General features: G+C 41.5%; 1 protein-coding gene, 1 long non-coding RNA gene and 1 pseudogene across 4 annotated transcripts in view; 2 read left to right on the top strand and 1 right to left on the bottom strand.

Annotated features, from left to right (window-relative positions):
* The window catches only part of LOC309653515 (myosin-2-like), a 37,215-nt gene extending 15,679 nt beyond the window's left edge, over positions 1-21,536 (top strand). For both annotated transcript variants that reach the window (XM_082478453.1, XM_082478452.1), the window contains 4 exons: positions 8,031-8,108; positions 19,215-19,358; positions 19,444-19,600; positions 21,426-21,536. In XM_082478453.1, the coding sequence (XP_082334579.1) occupies positions 19,248-19,358; positions 19,444-19,600; positions 21,426-21,457 (300 nt within the window). In that variant the 5' untranslated portion in view covers positions 8,031-8,108; positions 19,215-19,247 and the 3' untranslated portion in view covers positions 21,458-21,536. The remainder of the gene's footprint in view (positions 1-8,030; positions 8,109-19,214; positions 19,359-19,443; positions 19,601-21,425) is intronic.
* On the bottom strand, positions 15,768-17,949 carry LOC309653514 (UBX domain-containing protein 4 pseudogene; annotated as a pseudogene). The gene has a single exon. The product of its transcript is annotated as a UBX domain-containing protein 4 pseudogene (transcript).
* A 6-nt stretch (positions 21,537-21,542) lies between the features above and the next one.
* Positions 21,543-25,152, top strand: LOC309653517. Its single transcript, XR_014259235.1, has 3 exons — positions 21,543-22,371; positions 24,924-24,987; positions 25,079-25,152. It is a non-coding gene; the product is annotated as an uncharacterized lncRNA (long non-coding RNA).
* Positions 25,153-25,523: the final 371 nt, after the last annotated feature.

Here is a 25,523-nt window from a genome sequence, read left to right as displayed (position 1 = left end):
ACAAAAACAAACCCAAAACAATTAAGAAAATGGTCATAGGAACATACATATCGATAATTACCTTAAACGTGAATGGATTAAATGCCCCAACCAAAAGACATAGACTGGCTGAATGGATACAAAAACAAGACCCATATATATGCTGTCTACAAGAGACCCACTTTAGACCTAGGGACACATACAGACTGAAAGTGAGGGGATGGAAAAAGATATTCCATGCAAATGGAAATCAAAAGAAAGCTGGAGTAGCTATACTCATATCAGATAAAATAGACTTTAAAATAAAGAATGTTACAAGAGACAAGGAAGGACACTACATAATGATCCAGGGATCAATCCATAAAGAAGATATAACAATTATATCAATTATAAATATACATGCACCCAATAGGAGCACCTCAATACATAAGGCAACTGCTAACAGCTATAAAAGAGGAAATCGACAGTAACACAATAATAGTGGGGGACTTTAACACCTCACTTACACCAATGGACAGATCATCCAAAATGAAAATAAATAAGGAAACAGAAGCTTTAAATGACACAATAGACCAGATAGATTTAATTGATATATATAGGACATTCCATCCAAAAACAGCAGATTACACGTTCTTCTCAAGTGCGCACGGAACATTCTCCAGGATAGATCACATCTTGGGTCACAAATCAAGCCTTGGTAAATTTAAGAAAATTGAAATCATATCAAGCATCTTTTCTGACCACAACGCTATGAGATTAGAAATGAATTACAGGGAAAAAAACGTAAAAAAGACAAACACGTGGAGGCTAAACAATACGTTACTAAATAACCAAGAGATCACTGAAGAAATCAAAGAGGAAATAAAAAAATACCTAGAGACAAATGACAATGAAAACACGACAAGCCAAAACCTATGGGATGCAGCAAAAGCAGTTCTAAGAGGGAAGTTTATAGCTATACAAGCCTACCTAAAGAAACAAGAAAAATCTCAAGTAAACAATCTAACCTTACACCTAAAGAAACTAGAGAAAGAAGAACAAACAAAACCCAAAGTTAGTAGAAGGAAAGAAATCATAAAGATCAGAGCAGAAATAAATGAAATAGAAACAAAGAAAACAATAGCAAAGATCAATAAAACTAAAAGTTGGTTCTTTGAGAAGATAAACAAAATTGATAAGCCATTAGCCAGACTCATCAAGAAAAAGAGGGAGAGGACTCAAATCAATAAAATCAGAAATGAAAAAGGAGAAGTTACAACAGACACCGCAGAAATACAAAGCATCCTAAGAGACTACTACAAGCAACTTTATGCCAATAAAATGGACAACCTGGAAGAAATGGACAAATTCTTAGAAAGGTATAACCTTCCAAGACTGAACCAGGAAGAAACAGAAAATATGAACAGACCAATCACAAGTAATGAAATTGAAACTGTGATTAAAAATCTTCCAACAAACAAAAGTCCAGGACCAGATGGCTTCACAGGTGAATTCTATCAAACATTTGAGAAGAGCTAACACCCATCCTTCTCAAACTCTTCCAAAAAATTGCAGAGGAAGGAACACTCCCAAACTCATTCTATGAGGCCACCATCACCCTGATACCAAAACCAGACAAAGACACTACAAAAAAAGAAAATTACAGACCAATATCACTGATGAATATAGATGCAAAAATCCTCAACAAAATACTAGCAAACAGAATCCAACAACACATTAAAAGGATCATACACCACGATCAAGTGGGATTTATCCCAGGGATGCAAGGATTCTTCAATATACGCAAATCAATCAATGTGATACACCATATTAACAAATTGAAGAATAAAAACCATATGATCATCTCAATAGATGCAGAAAAGCTTTTGACAAAATTCAACACCATTTCTGATAAGAACTCTCCAGAAAGTGGGCATAGAGGGAACCTACCTCAACATAATAAAGGCCATATATGACAAACCCACAGCAAACATCATTCTCAATGGTGAAAAACTGAAAGCATTTCCTCTAAGATCAGGAACGAGACAAGGATGTCCACTCTCACCACTATTATTCAACATAGTTCTGGAAGTCCTAGCCACGGCAATCAGAGAAGAAAAAGAAATAAAAGGAATACAAATTGGAAAAGAAGAAGTAAAACTGTCACTGTTTGCGGATGACATGATACTATACATAGAGAATCCTAAAACTGCCACCAGAAAACTGCTAGAGCTAATTAATGAATATGGTAAAGTTGCAGGATACAAAATTAATGCACAGAAATCTCTTGCATTCCTATACACTAATGATGAAAAATCTGAAAGAGAAATTATGGAAACACTCCCATTTACCATTGCAACAAAAAGAATAAAATACCTAGGAATAAACCTACCTAGGGAGACAAAAGACCTGTATGCAGAAAACTATAAGACACTGATGAAAGAAATTAAAGATGATACCAACAGATGGAGAGATATACCATGTTCTTGGATTGGAAGAATCAACATTGTGAAAATGAGTATACTACCCAAAGCAATCTACAGATTCAATGCAATCCCTATCAAATTACCAATGGCATTTTTTACGGAGCTAGAACAAATCATCTTAAAATTTGTATGGAGACACAAAAGACCCCAAATAGCCAAAGCAGTCTTGAGGCAAAAAAATGGAGCTGGAGGAATCAGACTCCCTGACTTCAGACTATACTACAAAGCTACAGTAATCAAGACAATATGGTACTGGCACAAAAACAGAAACATAGATCAATGGAACAAGATAGAAAGCCCAGAGATTAACCCACGCACCTATGGTCAACTAATCTATGACAAAGGAGGCAAACATATACAATGGAGAAAAGACAGTCTCTTCAATAAGTGGTGCTGGGAAAACTGGACAGCTACATGTAAAAGAATGAAATTAGAATACTCCCTAACACCATACACAAAAATAAACTCAAAATGGATTAGAGACCTAAATATAAGACTGGACACTATAAAACTCTTAGAGGAAAACATAGGAAGAACACTCTTTGACATAAATCACAGCAAGATCTTTTTTGATCCACCTCCTAGAGTAATGGAAATAAAAACAAAAATAAACAAGTGGGACCTAATGAAACTTCAAAGCTTTTGCACAGCAAAGGAAACCATAAACAAGACGAAAAGACAACCCTCAGAATGGGAGAAAATATTTGCAAATGAATCAACGGACAAAGGATTAATCGCCAAAATATATAAACAGCTCATTCAGCTCAATATTAAAGAAACAAACACCCCAATCCAAAAATGGGCAGAAGACCTAAATAGACATTTCTCCAAAGAAGACATACAGACGGCCATGAAGCACATGAAAAGATGCTCAACATCACTAATTATTAGAGAAATGCAAATCAAAACTACAATGAGGTATCACCTCACTACTGTTAGAATGGGCATCATCAGAAAATCTACAAACAACAAATGCTGGAGAGGGTGTGGAGAAAAGGGAACCCTCTTGCACTGTTGGTGGGAATGTAAATTGATACAGCCACTATGGAGGATAGTATGGAGGTTCCTTAAAAAACTAAAAATAGAATTACCATATGACCCAGCAATCCCACTACTGGGCATATACCCAGAGAAAACTGTAATTCAAAAAGACACATGCACCTGAATGTTCATTGCAGCACTATTTCCAATAGCCAGGTCATGGAAGCAACCTAAATGCCCATCAAGAGACGAATGGATAAAGAAGTTGTGGTACATATATACAATGGAGTATTACTCAGCCATAAAAAGGAACTAAATTGGGTCATTGGTTGAGACGTGGATGGATCTAGAGACTGTCATACAGAGTGAAGTAAGTCAGAAAGAGAAAAACAAATATCGTATATTAATGCATGTATGTGGAACCTAGGAAAATGGTACAGATGAGCCAGTTTGCAGGGCAGAAGTTGAGACACAGATGTAGAGAATGGACATATGGACACCAAGGGGGGAAAACTGCGGTGGGGTGGGGATGGTGGTGTGCTGAATTGGGCAATTGGGATTGACATGTATACACTGATGTGTATAAAATTGATGCCTAATAAGAAGCTGCAGTATAAAAAAACAAACAAACAAAACAACTAATACTAAACTTTCATTGGGTTATTTGTATGGAAATATGTTAATATAAATGTTTCAGACATTACATGAAATTTCTAAAAATCTTATATTTATAATTGTATGGAAATATGTATGGAAATATGTTAATATAAATGTTTCAGACATTACATGAAATTTCTAAAAATCTTATATGTTCTGGTATAATGTTATCAGTAACAATCCTAGTTATTACTTTAAAATGTATATCTCAGAAATAACTAATTTTCTTGTCAACTGCATTATTATGAACTTTCATCAAATCTTTAACCATGGTCATTTTTAAGTCTTTTGTCATTTACAGACAGTACTGGGTGTACTCTGATGATTTTGCAAATATGTTCCTATACAAGGGTTTCATCTTCAAGAAAGTCATGGAAAAGACTCTGACAAGTACAGGTTTCTGGTAACTGACTGTACTGCTGAACTGAATGAATAAGCATTTTCAGAACTCTAATGAAAAACTGATGAACTCATAAAAGTGCTAACAAAAGATCAAGATGAAAAAAAAAATTAATTACATGGGACTGAGTGAACTGATGAGGATGAGTATAATTTTTGTGACTTTCTGTCTGAATTAAAAAAAAAAAAATCCCACAAGGACTCAGAGGCAAAGAATATACAAATCAATTTTCACTGCAAAGTAAAGGAGCTGTTGCAGTGGAGGATTACTGGACTGAATGTCAATATTATGACATAGTATGAGTGTGTTTCATGTTTGGTAATTGCAATCATTGTTGCTTTTCTTGTGGTCATCCATGTACAATGCTTGATGTCAGTCTATTTATGTCTTGTAAAAATAAAATACAGGGTGTGTGTGTGAAAAAAAAAAAAAGTGGACAGAAGATCTGAATGATAGCTATTCAAAGAAAATATACAGATGGTTAAAAGCCTCTGAAAAGATGCTCAACATTATTAGTCATTAAAGAAAAGCATATCAAAACCATGTTAACTTCATGCTTTATATACTGGGAAATTAATGAACATATAGACCAGTTGTAGCTAGGGTTAGGGTCACTGTGCTGGTTTTTTATAGATTCATTTCTTCTTTGAGTGTCTGCTCTTGATCATTCTTCATGCCTCTTCAAAATGCCATGTTCTATATTTCAAGTTTATTCACATTAATTCTCATTAAACCAATCAACGCCTTATATCATTTCCGACACATTAATGATAGAAATACACTCGCAAGCACTTTCTTACTTTTCAGACATCATTGATTCACAAGATCTCCAGACCTCTTTAATAAAAAAAAAAAAAAAAAAAAAGAATAGATGGGTTAGATGGACCTAGAGATTATCACACTAAGTGAAGTAAGCCAGACAAAGACAAATATACGATATCGCTTATATGTGGAATCTAAAAAAAAAAATGATACAAATGAACTTATTTACAAAACAGAAGTAGACCTACACATATAGAAAACAAATTTATGGTTACCTAAGGGGAAAGGGAGGTGGGGGATAAATTAGGAGTTTGGGATTAACACATACACACTACTATATATAAAATAGAAAAACAACAAGGACCTACTGTATAGCACAGGGAACTATATACTCAGTATTTTGTAATAACCTATAAGGGAAATGAATCTGAAAAAGAATATATAGATATATGTGTGTGTGTGTGTGTGTGTGTGTGTGTGTGTGTATACATGAATCTCTTTGCTGTACACCTGAAACTAACACAACATTGTAAATCAAATATACTTCAATTAAAAAATAATGTTAAAAAAAAAAAGAATGGATGTGTTAAATGGCCAATCTTATGTTTTCCGGAGATTTCTGAGAAGAGGCGCACACCACCTCATGTTTACGATGCTGGGTAAAGGAGACGTACTTAGTATCCATGCTATTGATCATCCATCGCTTGACAATTCACCCTGTGGCTCTGCCCTTCACTGACCTTCTTAGCACACTCTGCCCCAGTTCTGCTCGGCCTCTAGGACTCTCTAAGTCTCAAAGATCTGTGTCCAACGTCAAAATCCCTACGCAGCTGACTTGGCATTATACAGCCTCCGCTGGTCATTTATCCAAGTAACTTAACAAGAATGAAAGATCAGGGCTACGATGCATTTACATCTAAGGAGTAAATGGTGATCCCCCAATACAGCCACGTTAGAGTGCTGGGCTTGCGCATTTGGGAGTATAAAGGGAGCTGGGGGGCCACACTTTCGAAACTGCTTCGACCACAGCATCGCAAGGTAAGTGCTCACAAGTGCTCGCTTTTTTGCTCCATGTAGCTGTGATTATACCTGATCAGGTTACCTGGAGAGGAGAGAAGGCAACACAGCAGCCTTTGCTGAGGGCCTACTAAGCGTAAGGAACTGTGTTAAGGGCAATATGGGAGACAAGATGGCGAGGCCTTTCAAGAAGCTTCTACAAAGAGTAAAAAGACAAGAATATAAGCAATTATGACACCAAAAAAAAAAACTAACCTGCAGGATATAAAGCTGAATATAATACGTACTTACCCCTCTAATTGTTTAGGTCAGTATTATAATTGCAGTTAACAAATAAACATGCTAATTTGTGATATCTCTTCTGTGATTGCCTTGAAGTATTATTTGAAATTTTTGTGGTTGGTTATGTAAATTTTTTTCTTATGTCAGGATTTCTGGGAGATGATTGCGGGAAGAAATTCTCCCATGCATTTTATCCATCTCAGAATGCATCCTAGTTTGCTTATTAATGACCAGTTTCCAGACTGCTCATGCATGGCATGCCTTGTGGACTTTGGGCTGGGTCATGTCTGACACTGCAGGAGCATCCCTCAGAGGGATTCTATAGCTTTAGGAGCTTGCGATGCTTTGATTTCTGGCCACCATCTTCACCAGAATACCTTCTGTCATACATTCACAGGGTTAAGAGAAATCTTGGGGATTTTCTGGTCCATCTGTCTCATTTACAGAAGGAAACCAAAGCTCAAGGAAATTACAACAGCTACTTTACAGAGCTGGCATTAGAAAACCGAGGTTCTGCCTCCAAGTGTGATTTCATTTGAACCAAGGATTCAGAATATGATACTTAATCATTTAATCTTTTCCTGAGAAAGTTGTGAGAATTTTAGGATATAGCTGGAGATTATTAGAGACTCATAAAAGGAAGAGACCAAGAGTACGCGACCAAAGTAGGAAAGCAAGTGTTGAAATGTCTCTTCCTGCCTAAATGGTATTTCACGACATGTTCCCCAGGTTCCATAAAAGTACTGTGTGGTAAATGGGAAGTTTAAGTTAAATTTGATATTGAAAATTATTCAGACTCTTATGGTATCCTGAGATCTTCATGTAGGTTATCAACTTCTGGACTGAGATTCCTGAGTCCCAAATAAGTTATCAGATACCCTACCTTCATCTTCTCCAAGAGAATATAGGATATTTAAGAGAGTGCCCTTCCTAGACCTCTTAAAGAAGTCTTGCCCATAATTCACAACTTCTCTCTCATTGCCAAAGAATTCAACTTCTGGTCTAAAAGCATCCAAGTTACAATCCGGATCATTCCCCTCCTTCCTTCCTTTCTTTTTTGACCCCTCACGGCCCCTTACCCTCAGCCAGAAGCATCATCTCTCTAAGTCCCCATAACACTTCATTTAGACGCTTACAGAATTTGTATTATTCTTCCTTGTTCAAAGATTTATTTGAGCATTTCTCTTAACTGTTCCTAAATTTTGCATTCCTTTAGGGTAGAGACTGTCTTTATCCTTTTTTATACCCCCTTAAGGAGCTGACATGGTACTTTGCACACACAGAAGATACTCAAAAAAATTGTTAATCAGTGCTGTAATTACCCAATTATTTAAAGAATGATGACTTAACCGAAGGGAAAAATGGAAAATGTATTTCCATCCCACACCATCCACTGTGTACTATTTAAATGTAGCTAAACTTAGAAAAGTACAATTTCTAGATTTATTTAAACTCTTCATAGTTCATTTGTTCTTTGTTTTGTTTAGTTTTGATTTCTGGAATCACTCTCTCAGAAGCCACTTCATTCCTGAAGGACACTAACCATTGCTTTGGAAACCAAGAAGGTAAGAGTCACTTTCATCTTGATTGGGAATACAATAATTGAAATTAGCAAACAGTGTTTTACACATTCTCATTCTTGCCACACTCACAGGAATCTGAAACTGATGAAATTAAAATCCATTACTTAAGTATTTCTAAAGGCAGATTACAAAATATGCAGCTACGGAAGCAGGTCTTCCCAAATTTGCTCATCACACTAACAGGAATAAAACACACTGCAGAACTTTGACACACAAGCTCCAGGTCAATATACTTAGGTTGGCCCCAAACATGATGTTCGTAGGCTCAAGATTCAGTCTTCACACAAGTCTAACTTTGCTGTTTTTTGAGCAGAGGCCGCACCCATGAATCCCCTCAGCTGTGTCTTTACTCACAAATGATGCTGAGAGAATAAGGAGAAATGGATTCAAACCTATGTCCACTGTAGTAATAAAAAAAAATTACTCCCCCACCTCAAGATTTGTGTTTATTGGAAGTAATTCTAGATGAATTAGGACCAAGGAAACCAAAGTATAATTAAGTCATGACCACACCATTGCTGACAAGATGCAGTAGCTGAGAAGTTCCCAAGAGAGGGCTGAAAGTTGAGAGCAGTGTCATAGCGCACTGACAGCAGTAAGAGGGGTTGGGGAGCACTCAGAAGGTGGTGCTGGAGGTCAGGGAGACTGGGATGGCCATCCCCATTGGAAGACCCCTAAAGACAGGAACAGAGGGGATGGTTGGAGGGACACAGCTGTGTAGGGCTGGAAGCAGGTCAAGCTCTCAAAACCAAGAAGCAGATAATTAGGGGACTTTCTGGGGGTAGAGTTTCCAGGGACACCATGAGTCATGCCAAGAGAGTTGGATGAGACATAACAAGGGAAAGTTTTATCAGCCAAGAATACATGGTTTTAGCCCTGGGTCCCAGAGTACAGTTGTATAAATATGGGGACAAGATCTGACTTAGCAACCGGACGCACACAGCGTGCGTTGAGGGGCTTTGCTTGACAGTGAGTGGTAAGCCATCGGTGTGAGGAGGCTGCCAGAGGGCATGACACCTAGGTCAGGAGAGGTGAGGGCACATGCTGATGGAGGACAACATGTGGTCTGGATGTCACACTTAAGAGATTAACAGGAGTGAGCTCACTGTGATGGTAAAGGAGATGCAGAAGCACATCACGGAAGAAACAGATGAAGACAGCACTGGGGCTACTTAGCCTGGAAAAGAAAACGCTAAGGAGGGACTTCCCTGGAGGTCCAGTGGTTAAGACTTCACCTTCCAGGCTCAATCCCTGGTCTGGGAGCTAAGATCCTACATGCCTTGCAGCCAAAAAACCAAAACATAAAACAGAAGCAATACTGTAACAAATTCAATAAACACTTGAAAAATGGTCCACATTAAAAAAAAAAAAAAAAAGCCAAGGAGAACCCAGAGAAGCCATCAAGTGGGTGAAGAGTTGTCTTGTGGGGAGAAGGTTTGAACTCTTTCTGTTGTTACCAAGAGCCGAAAGGAGGATCAAACATCCTGAAATCACAGAGAGCCAGATTTCAGTTTAAAGCAAGAAGTATCTTTGGCCTGCAGAAACTACCCCAAATGATTTTCCAAAATTTTCAAAAGGGAAAAAAGTCATCTTGAAGGCATTTGAGTAGGCTGGACAACACATTTGCAAGAATATCGCTGAGACAACTCATGCATCATCTAGGCAGTAAAAGTAGGAGATACTGGATTCTGAGTCATGGTTAGAGCTGTGGGTGGAAGAAGAAAAATCTTCACCTCAACACACGCAGTGACTTGAATCCCAGACGGAAAGTCTTGTTTTTCTAAGAGACCTAAAGGTATAGTTTGACCATGAGTCATTGTAGTCTTTCCCCAACTTCAGACTTCATTCTTATACTACTATCACAAATTTTGCAATACCCATTTAAGACCACTACTGCTAATTCACTTAATATTTTGATTTACCTTGATTCCTTTCTCTTCTTAGATGTGTTTTTCAAAGTTACCCTATATGCTTGTTATGAAAGTCTGGACAGTCTATCTCAGCATCAGCTGAGACATTTAGATATTCAGAATCTCAAACTCTACTCCAGCTCTGCTGAATCAGAATATCTATTTCAACAAGATTCCCAATTGGATTCCTATGCCCACCAAAGTTTGAGAAACACTGCTTTATATCACTACTATAAACAGATATTTCACTGTCTCTAAGTCGTTAGCACATATTATTCTATTTTATTCTAACTTTCTTCACATTTTCACAAAATATTATCTCTAAACTTGGGATGCATCTTATAATCAATGAAAGGAGTACTGTAATTAGCAGGGTGTTTTCCTTTATTAGTGGGACACAAAATAGGTTATCTTACAATCGATGGCATCTTACATTTTGCTAAAATAAGGTAATAGACTTTAATATAACTATTAAAATTAAGAAATAGTTGCCTAAAATCATTTTGTATTTGACCATTGGGACTATGCCATGGTTTTGGAAAGAGTGGCTTTATAAAAGCAAAATAATGCTCCCAAACATCACTGTGTTTGAGGCCCTTGAGAACAATTCAGTTTCCTCAGTCCCAACCACAGAGATTCTGTTGCAGATGATTTTGATGTGGATCAACTTTCAACACTTTGGGTAGCAGGCTGAACACTAAGTCAAGCTAAATGACATAAGATCATACACTTGCAGCCTGATGAGATTCCCTCACATTATAGTGCAACCATTCTCAAACTGTGGCCCATGGATCCTTGGAGATTCCTAAGAACTTTTCAAGAGGTACATGAGGTCAAAACAATTTTCATAATACCCAGATGCCATGTGCTTTCTTCACTGTGTTGACTTAATGATGCAAAAGCAAGAATGGATAGACGATCTGACACTTTATTACAAATCAAGACATGGCACCAAGCTGTACTAATAGTCATAGTATTCTTCACAGCCATACACTGACAGTGAAAAAGAATTTTTTTTAATTTAAAAAGCCAGCTTCAGGACTTCCCTGGCGGCACAGTGGCTAAGAATCCGCCTGCCAATGCAGGGGACACGGGTTCGAGCCCTGGTCCGGGAAGATCCCACATGCTGCGGAGCAACTAAGCCCGTGAGCCACAACCACTGAGCCCGTGTGCCACAACTACCGAAGCCCGCGTGCCTAGAGCCCATGCTCCGCAACAAGAGAAGCCACCGCAATTAGAAGCCCGCGCTCCGCAACGAAGAGTAGCACTCGCCTCAACTAGAGAAAGCCTGCACGCAGCAACAAAGACCCAACGCAGCCAAAAATAAATATAAATAAATAAATAAATGTTTTTAAAAGCCAGCTTCATTGAAAAATGACCTAAAATTTGCAGCAATGGAAAGTATTAATTTGACTACATCTCAAATTTATCCACATCTTTATAATATTCTACATGATCAAACAGGAAGTTCATGAAAAGCACTCCTTTTGCACACTGGACTTTGACATTTGTCTCAAGGAAAAACACATGTGCAGTTGTCTGAGTTGCAAGATGAACCAGCCACTTGATTCATGAAGCACCATTTTTACTTGAAAGAATGACTAGTGGACAAACTATTGTTTCTCAGACTTGTATATCTGGCACACAGTTTCTCAAAAAGCAGTGAAGTGTGTTTATCCTTTCAAGGAGAACTACTGACAGTATTTTTTACTAATGATATAGTTGAGTTTTCAAGCAAAAATTAAAATTTTGGAAGACTTGTATCTACTATCATTAGCTTGACAACGTCCTAATATTTGAATTTTCTAATGAGATCAGTACTGATATTAATGATTGTGATTTTTTATACTGTATAATGAAACGTGCCAATATTTGGAAGTTCTGTATAATTCAGTGAACAATATTTTCCAAATGATCAATGTATGATGTTTACAGATGGGTAAAAGTTTCATTCAAAGTTCAACACAGACCAACAGATCATAATGTTTGTTGATATGGTTTCAGATTCCACATTGCAACTAGCCTTTAAGGAACTACCACAGAAACTACCACGTGTCAAGTTTTGGTATAGTATCTAAAAAGAATTTCCACAATTATGTGAAAGGGCAATTAAAATACTCTTTCCTTTTCCAAATTATATATCTGTGAAAGATTTTCTATATCTACTTTAACCAAAAAATAAAAAACAAAAAAACAAAAAACCATACAGCAACAGACAGAATACAAAAGCAGGCATGAAAATCCATCCATCTTCTACTCAGCAGACATTAAAGTGAGTTGCAAAAATGAAAAACAATGGTACTCTTGCCACTAATTTTTTTGTTTTGGAAAATATAGTCATTTTCATAAAAATATGTCATTAATGTTAACATGCAATGAATTTGATAGGAACTTTAAATGAATTAGATTTTCTCAATTTTGACTTCTAATACCATAAATATTGGTAGATATGACCTGCATAAACCAAACTCACTGGGTTCTCAATGGTTTTTAAAAGTGTGAAGGGGTTCTGAGAAAACAAAGCTTGAGAACTGCTGCTGTCGTAAAACTCACTTAAGCCACAAAAGTAGGGACTATCTTCACAGATGAGGAAACAATATGGATGAATTCTTCCTCTCCACCAAGCAGTAACTGAGAAAATTTAAACCGCATGAAGCCTGCAAGCCAGAGGTCCTCTTTGCGGTGCTATATTGAGTTCCAATCTCTTAACTATGAAAACTTAACCACGAGCACACAGATGGTTCAGCAGAGCCGCTGGCCAAAGTAACATCGAAATGCAACTTATCCTGAATAAGATCCAGAGGGAAGCAGTTGCTCTTCTTTCTGTAGGACTAGATCCCCCCAGAATCTCAAGGAGGGATATTGCAACAACAGTCAGTTACCAATGAAGAGTAATTTCATAAAGTGTAAGATTGAGGGCGGGGGAAGTTCCAAGAGACAACCATAAAATGTTCAATTTTCCCACTTTTAATAGAAAACATAAAAGGCTTTATTCAAAACATATGACCTATTTCTTAAGAGAGATATGGGGATACATGTGTGTAATTGAACTCCATTTTATGGTCACTTACAGAAGAATGTATGGAAAGGAAAAAGCAGAGAAAGAAAGGGAGAAGGGGAAGAGTTGTGGGGAAAAGAAGTAGAGGGTCAGGAAGGATACGGGAAGAGGTCCAGAGGGAACAGGAAAAGCAAATGCAGATGAGGAAAAGGAACCAGAAAAGTCACACAACCTGCAGGGGCCTTAGAAATGAGCTAGGCTTGCTTCTTCATTTTAAGTGAAATTAGTGGCCCAAAGAAGTTAAGTGGTTTGACCAAGTTCAGTGCCAGGACTTTAAGCCAAATTTTTCTAGCTTCTAAGCAAGGAAAACACATAAAGAGAAGGTCTGTGAAAGGGGATGGTTTGGAAAGAAGTGACGGGAGGGATGAGCGGGAGGGTGGACAGAGAGAGAGAGGCAGAAAGATACATAGATACACCATACACGCACATGCACACACACACACACGCTAAGCAGTGAGTTCTAAAGCAGGTATTTAATTAAACACTGTTTGTCACACCCCGACACTGCTACACATAACTAAAGTTTGGAGACCCCTGCCTTAAGCCCAGTACTTCTCAACTCTACTATGCCTAGAAATCACCTGGAGATCTTGTTAAAGTGCAGATTCTGGTTTTGTAATGCGGGGTGGTTCTGAGATTCTGAATGTCTAACAACTCCTTGGTGATGCTGATGCAACGTGTTCAAGGACCACTCTTGGAGTCAGAAGGCCCTACACCAGCAGTTCTCAGAGTGTGGTCCCTGGACCACAATGATGAATTCACCATCAGCTGATGAATGCACCACCAGCATTGCCTAAGAACTTGCTAGAAATGCATATTCTCAGGCCCCATCCCATACCTACTGAATCAGAGGCTCTGGGGCTGAGGCCCAGAAATCTGTGTTTTAACAAGCTCTCCAGGTAATTCTGGTGCATATTAAAGTTTGGAACCATTGCACTAGGCCATAATGTCTCCTATCACCTTGTTGCCTGTAATTGGCTAAACAAGTGTGGCAGTACTTTATATTCAAGTCATTACTTTTCACTGGGCTATCTGAACTTTCTACTAGGAATTATCAACATTCCAGTAATTCTTTTCAGACACCCTTAAGATTTGGGAATGACACCGAGATCATGAGGCTCAAATGTGATGTGTAATTAAGGAAGTATTTTCTGAGGCCTCCTTTATTAGGCTCAGCTTGGCTTCCTCTAATTGGTTTAGACTTCCACACCTGGAGCTGGACTAAGAGATGTCCCCTCAAACTTTTTTCTTGGAGTAAAATATCTCCTTTAGCTCACCCCCACTTGCCCACTCTAGGCCCCTATACCAGGTCCTGGATTCCTCAGAACGTAGGTTAATCCCAGGAACTTTTGAATCTGGCCCCCTGTCTGAATGGAAATAACAGGATGGAGCTCCCCAAAGCTCCAGACGCAGCAGGCCTGGTCTTCCCAGCCCCTGCAGTCATGAGCTCTGATGCAGAGATGGCCATTTTTGGAGAAGCCGCTCCCTACCTGTGGAAATCAGAGAAGGAGAGAATCGAGGCTCAAAATCGCCCATTTGATTCTAAGAAAGCTTGCTTTGCAGTGGATGATAAGGAATTTTATGTGAAAGGTATGATCCAGAGCAAGGAAAATGACAAAGTCACAGTCGAGACCCTCGACAACCGGGTAAGTGTTGATCTCAGATGTCCTTGCTAACATGGGCATCCCCCTTTGCCTTTGGAGTAGAATAGTAGAAATTGCATACTGGCCCATAGGAATCTGAAGATAGAACAAGACTCACATTGATCTACTCTGAGTGAAGTCGCAGGTAAAAACTGCCATGGCACATACCTTTCCTCTGGCTCTTTCCTTCGAGGACTTGGGCTTTGAGAGTTTTTATGATGTTTGCTTTGGAGAAAGGGGAAGGTGGTGGTGGAAGAGTTTGGACTGTTTAAGGGAGAGATTGATACAGATTGCTGCTGGATGGGCGAATATACCAAATAGAACTCTCTAGGCTGCAGAGTGACTTACAGAGGGAGCTCCAGAGGCAATGCCTAATTTAATGCAGAGAATTACAGAGCACCATTCAATTCAATCCTTACTGGACACGCACCATGTCTAGGTCACAGTGTCTATCACTCTGCAAATATGAGCAAATCTCAGTCCCGCTTCCCCAAAGTTTATCATCTAGTGTAGGAATCAAGAGTACATGGTGGGTATGGGGACTTCCCTGGTGGCACAGAGGTTAAGAATCCGCCTGCCGATGCAGGGGACACGGGGTCAATCCCCGGTCCCAGAAGATCCCACATGCCACGGAGCAACTAAGCCCGTGCGCCACAACTACTGAGCCTGCACGCTAGAGCCCACGAGCCACAACTACTCAGCCCGTGCGCCACAACTACTGAAGCCCGTGTGCCTAGAGCCTGTGCTCTGCAACAAGAGAAGCCATGACAATGAGAAGACCGTGCACCGCAACGAAGAGTAGCCCCCACTCGCCACAACTAGAGAAAAGCCCGTGTGCAGTAAGGAAGACCCAACGCAGCCAAAAATAAATAAATAAAATAATTTTTTAAAAAAAGAGTACATGGTAGGTATGAATCGCAGTTCACAAATTCAAGCATACAAGACAGATGATGATGACGATGATGATGATGATGATTGTTATTATTAAACTTAACCTCAGGTGTCAGCCTCTTTTCACAGGGAAGGAAATAAATTTTCTGGAGTTACTATTGGGGTCCCCTCCCCAGAGCCATGCCACATTTTCAGTAATACCACATGGGGTGTCACTGCCCCCCTGAAGGATTGCTAAGAAACAAGCCCCAGTTTCTTTCTTTTTTTTTTTTTGGAAAAGATTTTTTTATCCAGTGTTTAAGTAAGATTAAAAACTACAAGATTTTGCTTGCAGCTGATGAGCAAGAAGAGAAAAGTTAAACCCAAATTATCATCTGATTGGCTAGTTAAAACGCTCTGACTCAAGATCAAATTATTCAGTGACACACCAGTTACTTTGTGTGGGCTGAGGAGTTCTGGAGCAAAACAGCCCTAAACAAAACATATCATCTGAGAGCACAGGGCTAATGGGCATATGAAATACTAAACAAGAAAGCTGATAAAGGGAGGCTGTCGCAGACCTTTTGCTATTTTAGGCTTCTAGCAGTTGGTTACCATATACAAGGACCTAGCAGCCAGTTATTTTATCTCTTGACTTATCTGAGGTTAAACAACTTTAACCCACTAAGCAGGAATAAAGAGACACTTTGTAGATGAGTTGGAAAACATAAAGCAGTCCCACTTCTCCAGTAGAATTTTAGTTGAATTAAATCATAAGAGAAACAATGATTACTGCACATATTGTCCTTGTCACACTGCATCTGTTGAGTAGAATTTCCATTCCAAGTGTTGTTTTCATCTTCACCATCGTCTTGAGTCCTCAATCTGTATATCTTGCCCTCCTTTTTCAAGTCTTCCCCCCGTTTCTCCAGCACTCTTTTTCTGACTGGTTCCCTTTTTTCTGAGTTGCTAGAGGATGCAAGGTTTGAGGATTCCAATGATGCTGCTCTCACCGAGGTCTGTGCAGGAGGAGGATTACCAAATAAGAAGTTGCTAATCAATCTCCAGATGGCAAGGAATGGGTAAAGGACTGTCCCCAAGAATGTCCAAAAGTCGCCACTGGAAGAATGTACCATGGATGTAGTTGGTCTTCCTGCTGGCAACAGTACCACTGAAGCACTTGGGGCAAGTTCCAAATCCAGTAATTTCTTTTTATAATCTTCTTTGGTAAATTCCCTCCTGGGAAACATTGTTGCTAATGAAAAATTACCGTAAGTGTTGCCAACAGTCTGTGCAGCAAACTGCCTTGCTTCTTCTAGAGGAGCATCAGAAGGGAACTGATTTGTGAAGGAAGAACCATCAGGAAGACGGAATTGAATTCTCGCAACACTGCTTCTTTCTGTTGTGGAAGAGTCTCTCTTGACTTCCATTTCTGCCTGTTTGGCCAGCAGGGCAGCAGCTTTAGCAGCTTCTACTTCTTCCTTTGTCTTTGCAAAACGAGCAGCTCTCTCTGCACGGTCCAGTGCAATCTTCTGTTTTATACGCTCTCGAGCTGCCCTATCTTCTGCCTTTTCTCTGTTCCTTTCCTCTAACACTCTTTTTGTTAATTCTTCTTCTTGCTTTCTTTTATAATCCAACATTTCTTTTCCAGTTTTCCTCCTCTCAATTTCCTCCTTAATCTCTCTCTGTTCTTCCTCTTTCCTTTTCTCTTCTCTCTTTTCTTCAAGTTGTTTGGTTAGTCTTTCCACTCTGACGGTGAGCTCCTCTGTAGGTCTCTGATTTGAACATCCACCAGGCTCTGGAGACACAGTGGCCTGGCCTGAAATTTCTCCTCCTGTTGCAGAATCTGACTTTGTATCAGAAGTGGGTGGTGTCTCACAGAGCTCTACATTTCTGGACTGACAGTTTTCAGAAGTGTTGTTCTGATCAAATGAGGTGGATGGAGTAGAGACTGAACTTTCTCACTGGCCACTATTTGCCACTGATATTTCACCTTTTAACGAGTGCATCTGCCAGACTTTGTGGATTCTGGTAACAAGTTCATCTGCAGGAACACTTCCTGCTATTACTTCCAAGGGAATTCCACTGTCTCCAATAAAGAAACTGGATGGAACACACACTACAGGATAGATCTGTGAAAACTATAGGCAGGCTTCACTTTTGGTATCGATTTTCACAGCAACAAAACTGTTTGAAGATGCTTCTGTCACTTTCTCATCTTCCCAACTTGCAGCCATCTGTGTAGCCTGTTCATCATCACCTGCCACGAACACCACGAAGACCGCGCCGCTCCTCTTGGCCGACGCGATGGTGGCCGGAATGGCGCCCTGGAACCACAGCATCGCTGCCCTCGGGCACAGGCGCTCGCTCGGCGTGTTGCCGCCTCGATCCCGGAGTCGGCCCCGCCCTCTCCGTCTTTGGGCCCCCGCGGCCCGCCTCCGGCTCCGCACCGGCGCGCAGGCCCGTCAGCGGCTCCCAGGACGCGTGCAAACGCTCAGGCCGAGGCGCGCCCCGCGACGCATGACGCCACGGGTCGCCGTTGGCAGCGCGCCCCCGTCCTTTGTCTCGTTGGCAAGTCAGTGCGTGCGGGAGCCCGGGGGACTGCAGGCCCTGCAGTCCCGGAAGTGGAAGGAGCGCCCCAGTTTCTGAACCTTCAGGACACACAGATTTTTCCATCTTCCTTTTGCTATTTTGGATGTCCCTCTATCTCTAGTTTAGGGCGGTGGGGCAGAAGGGCTTCCTTTCCTCAAGAGATCTGGTCTATATCAACAAATCTCCTCCCTTTTATCTTTTCGGTAAAACCCTCAAAGCTCTTCTGAGGATTCGGGCTTTTGGAAAACAAACGCTAGAAAGGCTTACAGGCTCTCTCGCTTTTATGCCCTATTTTCTACCTTTCCTGAGTAATGGAGTGCCAGTTGTATGCTTAAAGGGGAGGGAAAACAGAGAGGGGAAAATTAGGTAATAGTCTCAAAATACTGTTCAGGCATGGACCATGCTTCAAGTCCAAATGTTTTAACTATTAGGGCAGCGGTGCAAGGAATTCTGGAAGCCTTGAAAAGACAGGGGAGAGCAGAAACAGGTCATGGAAGAGGTGACACTTCAGAAGAGCTTTGAAGGTTGCTAGATGTAATTTCAATGTAGATATATTCCAGACAAAGGGACCCACATGAGCAGAGGTATTGAGGTGGAGATTTACAGAACACACTGGAAGAGTTTTTTTCCAATCTTCCAAGCTTGATCTCATTGCAGCACTCATAGCAAATGGGGTAAACAGAGGCAAGCTGCTGTGGCCTTGGCCATCCTGAGTTCCACCTGGCCACCCTGAGGCTGAAGGGCTCTATAACTTTGCACACCTGTAACCCTCTTCTGGCACACAGAATGGCATGCTGACTTGGGGGCATCAGACCAGAACTGGTTATACAGTTTGACCAGTCTTCGATTTATCAAGAACAGTTATTTACGGATCATCTCTGGGCACAGAAATGATCCATAAAGTTAACCACGGTAATGGGGTAATCTCACCACAGTATCTCACCATTTTCACCCCACTGGTAGGTCACCACATCGGCTCTCCCACTCATCCTGTGATTTTCCTCTCAATATCCAGACACTCCCTCCGAACAGTGACCAAGTCTTCCCCATGAACCCTCCCAAATTTGACAAGATCGAGGACATGGCCATGATGACCCACCTACACGAGCCAGGAGTGCTGTACAACCTCAAAGAGCGTTACGCAGCCTGGATGATCTACGTGAGTACCCTTCAACCTCTCTTTATTCCATTTCCTTCTCTTAGTAAAGTCAAGATCCATAGGTTGAATTTTCTGATTTTCTCAGACCTACTCAGGCCTCTTCTGTGTCACCGTCAACCCCTACCAGTGGCTGCCGGTGTACAACCCTGAGGTGGTGACGGCCTACAGAGGCAAAAAGCACCAGGAGGCCCCGCCCCACATCTTCTCCATCTCTGACAATGCCTATCAGTTCATGTTGACTGGTGAGTAATTTCTTTAATCCATATTTTAAAAAATAGTTTTAGTGAAGTATTCAAGTCCTTTAACTGCACTGGTTCTTAGGTAATTACTCGAGCCCTTCACAGGCTTTGGTCATCCAAACGGTGCAATGACCAAAGTGACCTCAGTAGATTCAGAGGATGTCAGGATGGAAAGCCAGGGGCGCAGTATCTTCCATTACCAGTCACGGTTCTTAAGCCAGAGCTTGGGACTGAAGCCACACTAAGTACATGCTTCTCTGGGGGTGGATGTGAAGCACAAGGAGATGCGCTGCCCCCACCTCCAAAGAAACCCCCAACAGTAACACACTTGGAAGAGAGACTATATTAGTAGCCACTTAGGAATGCAAAGTTGGAGAAATGGGCACAGCAACTTCCCTTCACCTGTTTTCTCAGGTTCCCTCTTTCTCCTCCTTAAATTTCCAGAATAGCAGATGAAATAGCAGAGATGAGGTAATACTGTCACCCTTGTCATGCCTAACATCACTTCGGTCTGTTCAACTTTCACCTGATTTGACTTGGTGCAGAGAGAAGAAGTAGAAGCAAGCATCTGAGATCTGAAGATGCTTAAAAGTCATCCAGGACAATGTGGCCCAAACTTCAGCCATTCCAATGTCACATTCGCAATCCTGGCCATTTCTGCATATTTAAAATCTTTCCTTACAGTGACTGAAGTTCCGTCCATTTCAAAAAGGAAGAATAGGGAATTCCCTGGCGGTCCAATGGTTAAGACTCTGTGCTTCCACTGCAGGGGACACGGATTCGATACCTGGTCAGGGAACTAAGATCCCACATGCCACGTGGCGTGGCCAAAAATAAAAATAAAATAGGAACCGAACAAATCTGCCCTTTGATCTGGAGGAAAACTATTTTTTAAAAAAAGGAAGAATAATATCACTATTAGTATTAGTTTCTTAGGACTGCCGTAACCAAGTACTACACACTGGGTGGCCTAAGCAACAGAAATGCATTGTGTCACAGGTCTGGAACCTGGAAGTCTGAGATCAAGGTGTCAGCAGAGTTGGTTCCCTCTGAGGGCCGAGAGGGAGAATGTGGTCCAGGCCACTCTCCCAGCTTCCGGTGGTTTGCTGGCCAACCTTGCCATCCCTTGGCTTATAGAATCATCACCTTGATCTGCACTTTCATCTTCACACTGTGTTCTCATCTGTCTCCAAATTGCTCTTTTTATAAGGACACCAGTCATATTGGATTAGGGGCCCACCTACTCCAGTATGACCTCATCTTCACTAATTACATCTGCAATGACCCTATTTCCAAATAAGGTCACATTTTGAGGTACTGGGGGTTAGTTAGGGCCTCAACATATTAGTTTGTTGGGGGGAACACAATTCAACCTATAACACTCTTGTAAATGGAAAATCACGGTCACTGTCCACAAGTAGAAAGTAAAGGTGAAAGAAAAAGGCAATGACAACAAATCAGTGTCCATAAATTCTAATTAGAAGCTGTGGCTTCTTACAAGTCCTAAGTCTGAGACTTGCTTTCTTTGTTGAAAAGGGAGATAAGAAAGTGCTATTGAGGAGGTAAAGATCTGTGAACACGAATAACTTCCACACTGTGGGACTCACCGTTCACTTCTCATGCTGCCCACATTACACATCCAGCATTTGGGAAATCTGCACAAATTGTCTCAAAGAAGATTCGACATGCCCAAATCATCACACCACTAGTTAATGGCAAAGCCAGAACTAGAACTCATGGGCTCTGTCTACCCCCAATGTTGCCTGATTTGTATATCCTGCCTGTATGTTGTTTATTTATTCTGTCCTGCTTCCTTCTGCATTTCTAGATCGAGACAACGAGTCCGTCCTCATCGCGTGAGTAACCTGTGTTGTTGCCATGATGACTTGGAAGGGGCTGTCCATTCCTTCTGCTCTCCTTTAGCTCACTTACTTTTTAAAAAAAAAATTATTTTATTGAAGTATACTTGATTTACAATGTTGTATTAATGTCTGCTGTACAGCAAAGTGATTCAGTTATACACATATATTCCTTTTCATATTCTTTTCCATTTTGTTTTATCACAAGGTATTGAATATAGTTCCCTGTGCAATGCAGTAGGACCTTGTTGGTTATGCATTCTATATCTAATAGTTTGCATCTACTCATCCCAAACTCTCAATCCATTTGTCCTCCATTCCCCCTTTCCTTGGTCCCCTTGGCAATTACAAGTCTGTTCTCTATGTCTGTGTATCTCACTTTATTTTATTTTATTTTACTTTATTATATTTTATTTATTTTTGGGTGTGTCGGGTCTTAGTTGCAGCACTCGGGATCTTTTGTTGGGGTGCGTGGGCTCTTCGCTGTGGTGTACAGGCTTCTCTCTAGTTGTGGCAGGCGGGTTTTCTCTTCTCTAGTTGTGGCACACAGGCTCCAGAGTGCGTGGGCTCTGTAGTTGTGGCACGCGGGCACCAGAGCACGTGGGCTCTGTAGTTTGTGGCACGTGGGCTCTAATTGAGGCGCGCAAGCTCAGTAGTTATGGCGTGCAGGCTCGGTTGCCCCGCGGCATGTGGGATCTTAGTTCCCTGACCAGGGATTGAACCCGCGTCCCTTGCATTGCAAGGCGGGTTCTTTACCACTGGACCACCAGGGAAGTCCCTCTCACTTACTTTTAAATCAACAGTGGAGAATCCGGGGCTGGGAAGACAGTGAACACCAAGCGTGTGATCCAGTACTTTGCAGCAATTGCGGTCACTGGGGAGAAGAGGAAGGCGCAGCGGCCGGGCAAGATGCAGGTGAGCAGCTTCCTGCACCTGGAAGGCTTGCTGGAATGAGTATAACTGAAACCCCAGGTGAGCCCCAAGTGTCCGCAGGGCTTTGTGCTCAGCAGAGATGCACAGCACGAGGTCCTGCCCCAGGGGGTGTTTACGGGGCAAGGCAGGAAATGGCTCCACCTTGTGGACTCGGGCTCTAGCACCAGCTCCATCAGCAACAGCCGAGTGACCTTGAACAACTCCACATCCTCCTTTGGCTAAGGAATGGTTTAGGCCAGTGGTTCTCAAACTGGAGTGCACGTCAGAATCACCAGGAGGGTTCGTTAACAACGGATTGCTGGTCCCCAGGCCCAGAATTTCTGACTGAAATTCCTGTCTCACATTCAAAATCCTGGCATGTTGCATTTCTGTCATGTTCCCATTGTTCATGCCCTGTCCAGGGATCACACTTTGAGAACCACTGGGCTGGACAGTAGTTTCCAAACAGCTCTGAAGTCAGAAAGGCAAGCAATCATGTGGGGAAGGGGAAAAGGTAAAAACTCTGCTTTCTATAAGTGGATTTCTACGTAATAATTCTCACAAAATATTTTATGCAACTTAAACAGTTTTTTGAGAACCACTGTTTCTATCATATGGGTCACTTTCATTGCTCACAGTCTGTTTCTACTTCTGAACCCGAATATCTGTATAAATGGGTCCTGGTGCATGCAGGAACAGAGGTCTATATTTTACAAATCCATAATTTATAATAAAATGTTATCAGAGAAGAAAGGCTATCTGGGAGATTGAGAGATAGCGGGTAGGGTTCCAACCTGGAATCTGGTGTGGCCAGAAGCCACTTTGATGCTGTGCTAAGACTCCTTCTACGATGGGACCTTGAAGCCTCCTTGGGTGGGGTGGGGATGGGCCTGTGGGTACTCAGCACAACTGTACCTGCCACCAGCCTGAGCTGGGCGACATCTCTCCCTGGGACCTTCCCAGAGCATCCACACTTTTGAGTCACTGGGAAGTTACTTCGGAAGACGTCCAAAGTCCTCTCTTTTCCTCTTCTCACATATTATTAGGGAACCCTGGAAGACCAGATCATCCAGGCCAACCCCCTCCTGGAGGCCTTTGGAAATGCCAAGACCGTGAGGAATGACAACTCTTTGAGATTCGTTAAGACTCAGTCCAATTGTCTATGACTCCCAGAAAGAAAACCCTCTCCTCCAATGCTGAATATGAAAAATGGCCACATAAACTAGGATATACCTGGCCTTAGTCTACCCCCAAGCGCTTCAGATCAAGCTGCCCAACCGGGATATTCTGATAACCCTTCAAAGAACATTTTGTCTTATTCTCAGCCAAAGGAAGATTTAGCTGTCGTTCCCTAACTAATCAGCATCACCTCAGAGCCTCCTGAAGTCACAAGGATTCAAGATTCAAATTCCACAAGTACAAAATGACTTCTCTATGCTAAAATTGGTCTCTTCAGGTGGAAGCATTTTAAAATACATAAGTCCATTGAACAGTATCCACTGACTTATTAGCCATGAAAACCTTAGTGTGAAGTTAGTTAGCAGATCTGACCTTCTCCAAGTCAGGAGGTGCTGGGAGGAGGGAAAACCTGGTGGAGGCAGCAGAGCTCAAAAATTGGGAAGAAGTTGATACGGAAGATATTGAAGGATATGTCCCATCCTTCAGTGTTTCACTTAGGATTAGCTCAACCAAAGAGGCATTTACTTCCGACACTGGCAAATAAACAAGTATCCAGTCTCCTTTCTAATTTCACTGGCCAGTAGAGCAAGTACCCAGAGGCACTTACATTCAGCAGCTAGAACTCCTGAAGAGCGAACACATAATTCACATAAACCTACACTGGTCCTTCATTAACTCTTCTTAGGCTTCATTCAGAGAATACTGAGAATACTACTGAGGATGTACTACATTCCAGGGTCTGTGGGTGAACAAGCAAGGCAATATTTTTGCCCTCCAATTGGCTCACAGAGTGGTAGCGACCAATTAAGCAGATGATGTAAGAAGGGAGTATACACACACACATATATACTATATATAATTTCACTCCTCACTCCCCAAGATTGGGGGAACCCAAGTGCTGTGTGGGTCTTTGGGGAGCTAGGAGGCCTGGCCTGGGAGCTAGGTTTGCATGTAGTAAGTAGTAAGGAAAACTGAGGCAAGAAATCTCAGAAGTAACATCCAGAGGCAAAAAAGAAGTCAGATAGTCCAACCAGGTTATCAGTTCAAAGGTGTTACAAAGAGTTTGAGCCGGATAAAGACCAAGGAGACAGTCAGGTGTGAGGTGGTCCCAAACAGAGACTTGAGAGGGAGCCTGCAGGCATCCCCAGAGCTGTGGGAACAGGGCCAGGTGCTTTGGGCAGAGCTACCTGAGTCTTGGCTGAGCCGGCGTGGGGACCAGATGCCAAGCAAACAGAGAGGAGGAAGGTCCTCATGCTTCTGGCATCACCTCCTCCGTGAGCCTACACAGCCCACCCATCCTCAGTAGTACCTAACAGAAGCTGGCTACAGTACCATAGAAAGAAAATAACTGTGTTTTTCAATCTGTCTTTGGACAGGGGACGTTCATTCGCATTCACTTTGGAGCCACAGGAAAGCTGGTGTCAGCGGACATTGAAACCTGTGAGTCCAAACACTCTATCTGGCACCTTGGATTTGGCCACAGAGGCATCTCCTGGGGACCCTAAAATCACATCGTTTTTTGTTATCTTAGATCTCTTAGAAAAATCCAGGGTGACATTTCAGTTATCCCGTGAGAGAGGCTATCATATTTTTTAACCAAATCATGTCAAACAAGAAGCCGGAACTTATGGGTAAGTTCCTTGGTTATCATTCTCATCTTCCAAATCGATCACATTGGAAAAAAACTCAGAGTCAGTTGTGCATAAGATGCTAAAGGAATCCTTCTGCTTCACAGACCTGCTTCCCATTTCAACCAACCCCTTTGACTTCCCCTTTGTGAGCCAAGAAGAGGTCACCGTGGCCAGTATTGATGACAGTGAGGAATTGTTGGCCACTGATGTAAGTATTTTGTGTGTTTATTTACTTAAGTAAGGAATTGTTGAATTTATGAACTGAGAGGTACCCATGATCTCAGGAGGAAGCTGGGATGCAGAGATGCTCAGTGGTTAGACCCAAGAGCTCAGAGAATTAGTACA

Source organism: Balaenoptera physalus (assembly GCF_965194825.1).
Source record: "Balaenoptera physalus genome assembly, contig: HAP1_SCAFFOLD_464, whole genome shotgun sequence".
Lineage (NCBI taxonomy): Eukaryota > Metazoa > Chordata > Mammalia > Artiodactyla > Balaenopteridae > Balaenoptera > Balaenoptera physalus.
This window is presented reverse-complemented; position numbering and strand designations above follow the sequence as displayed.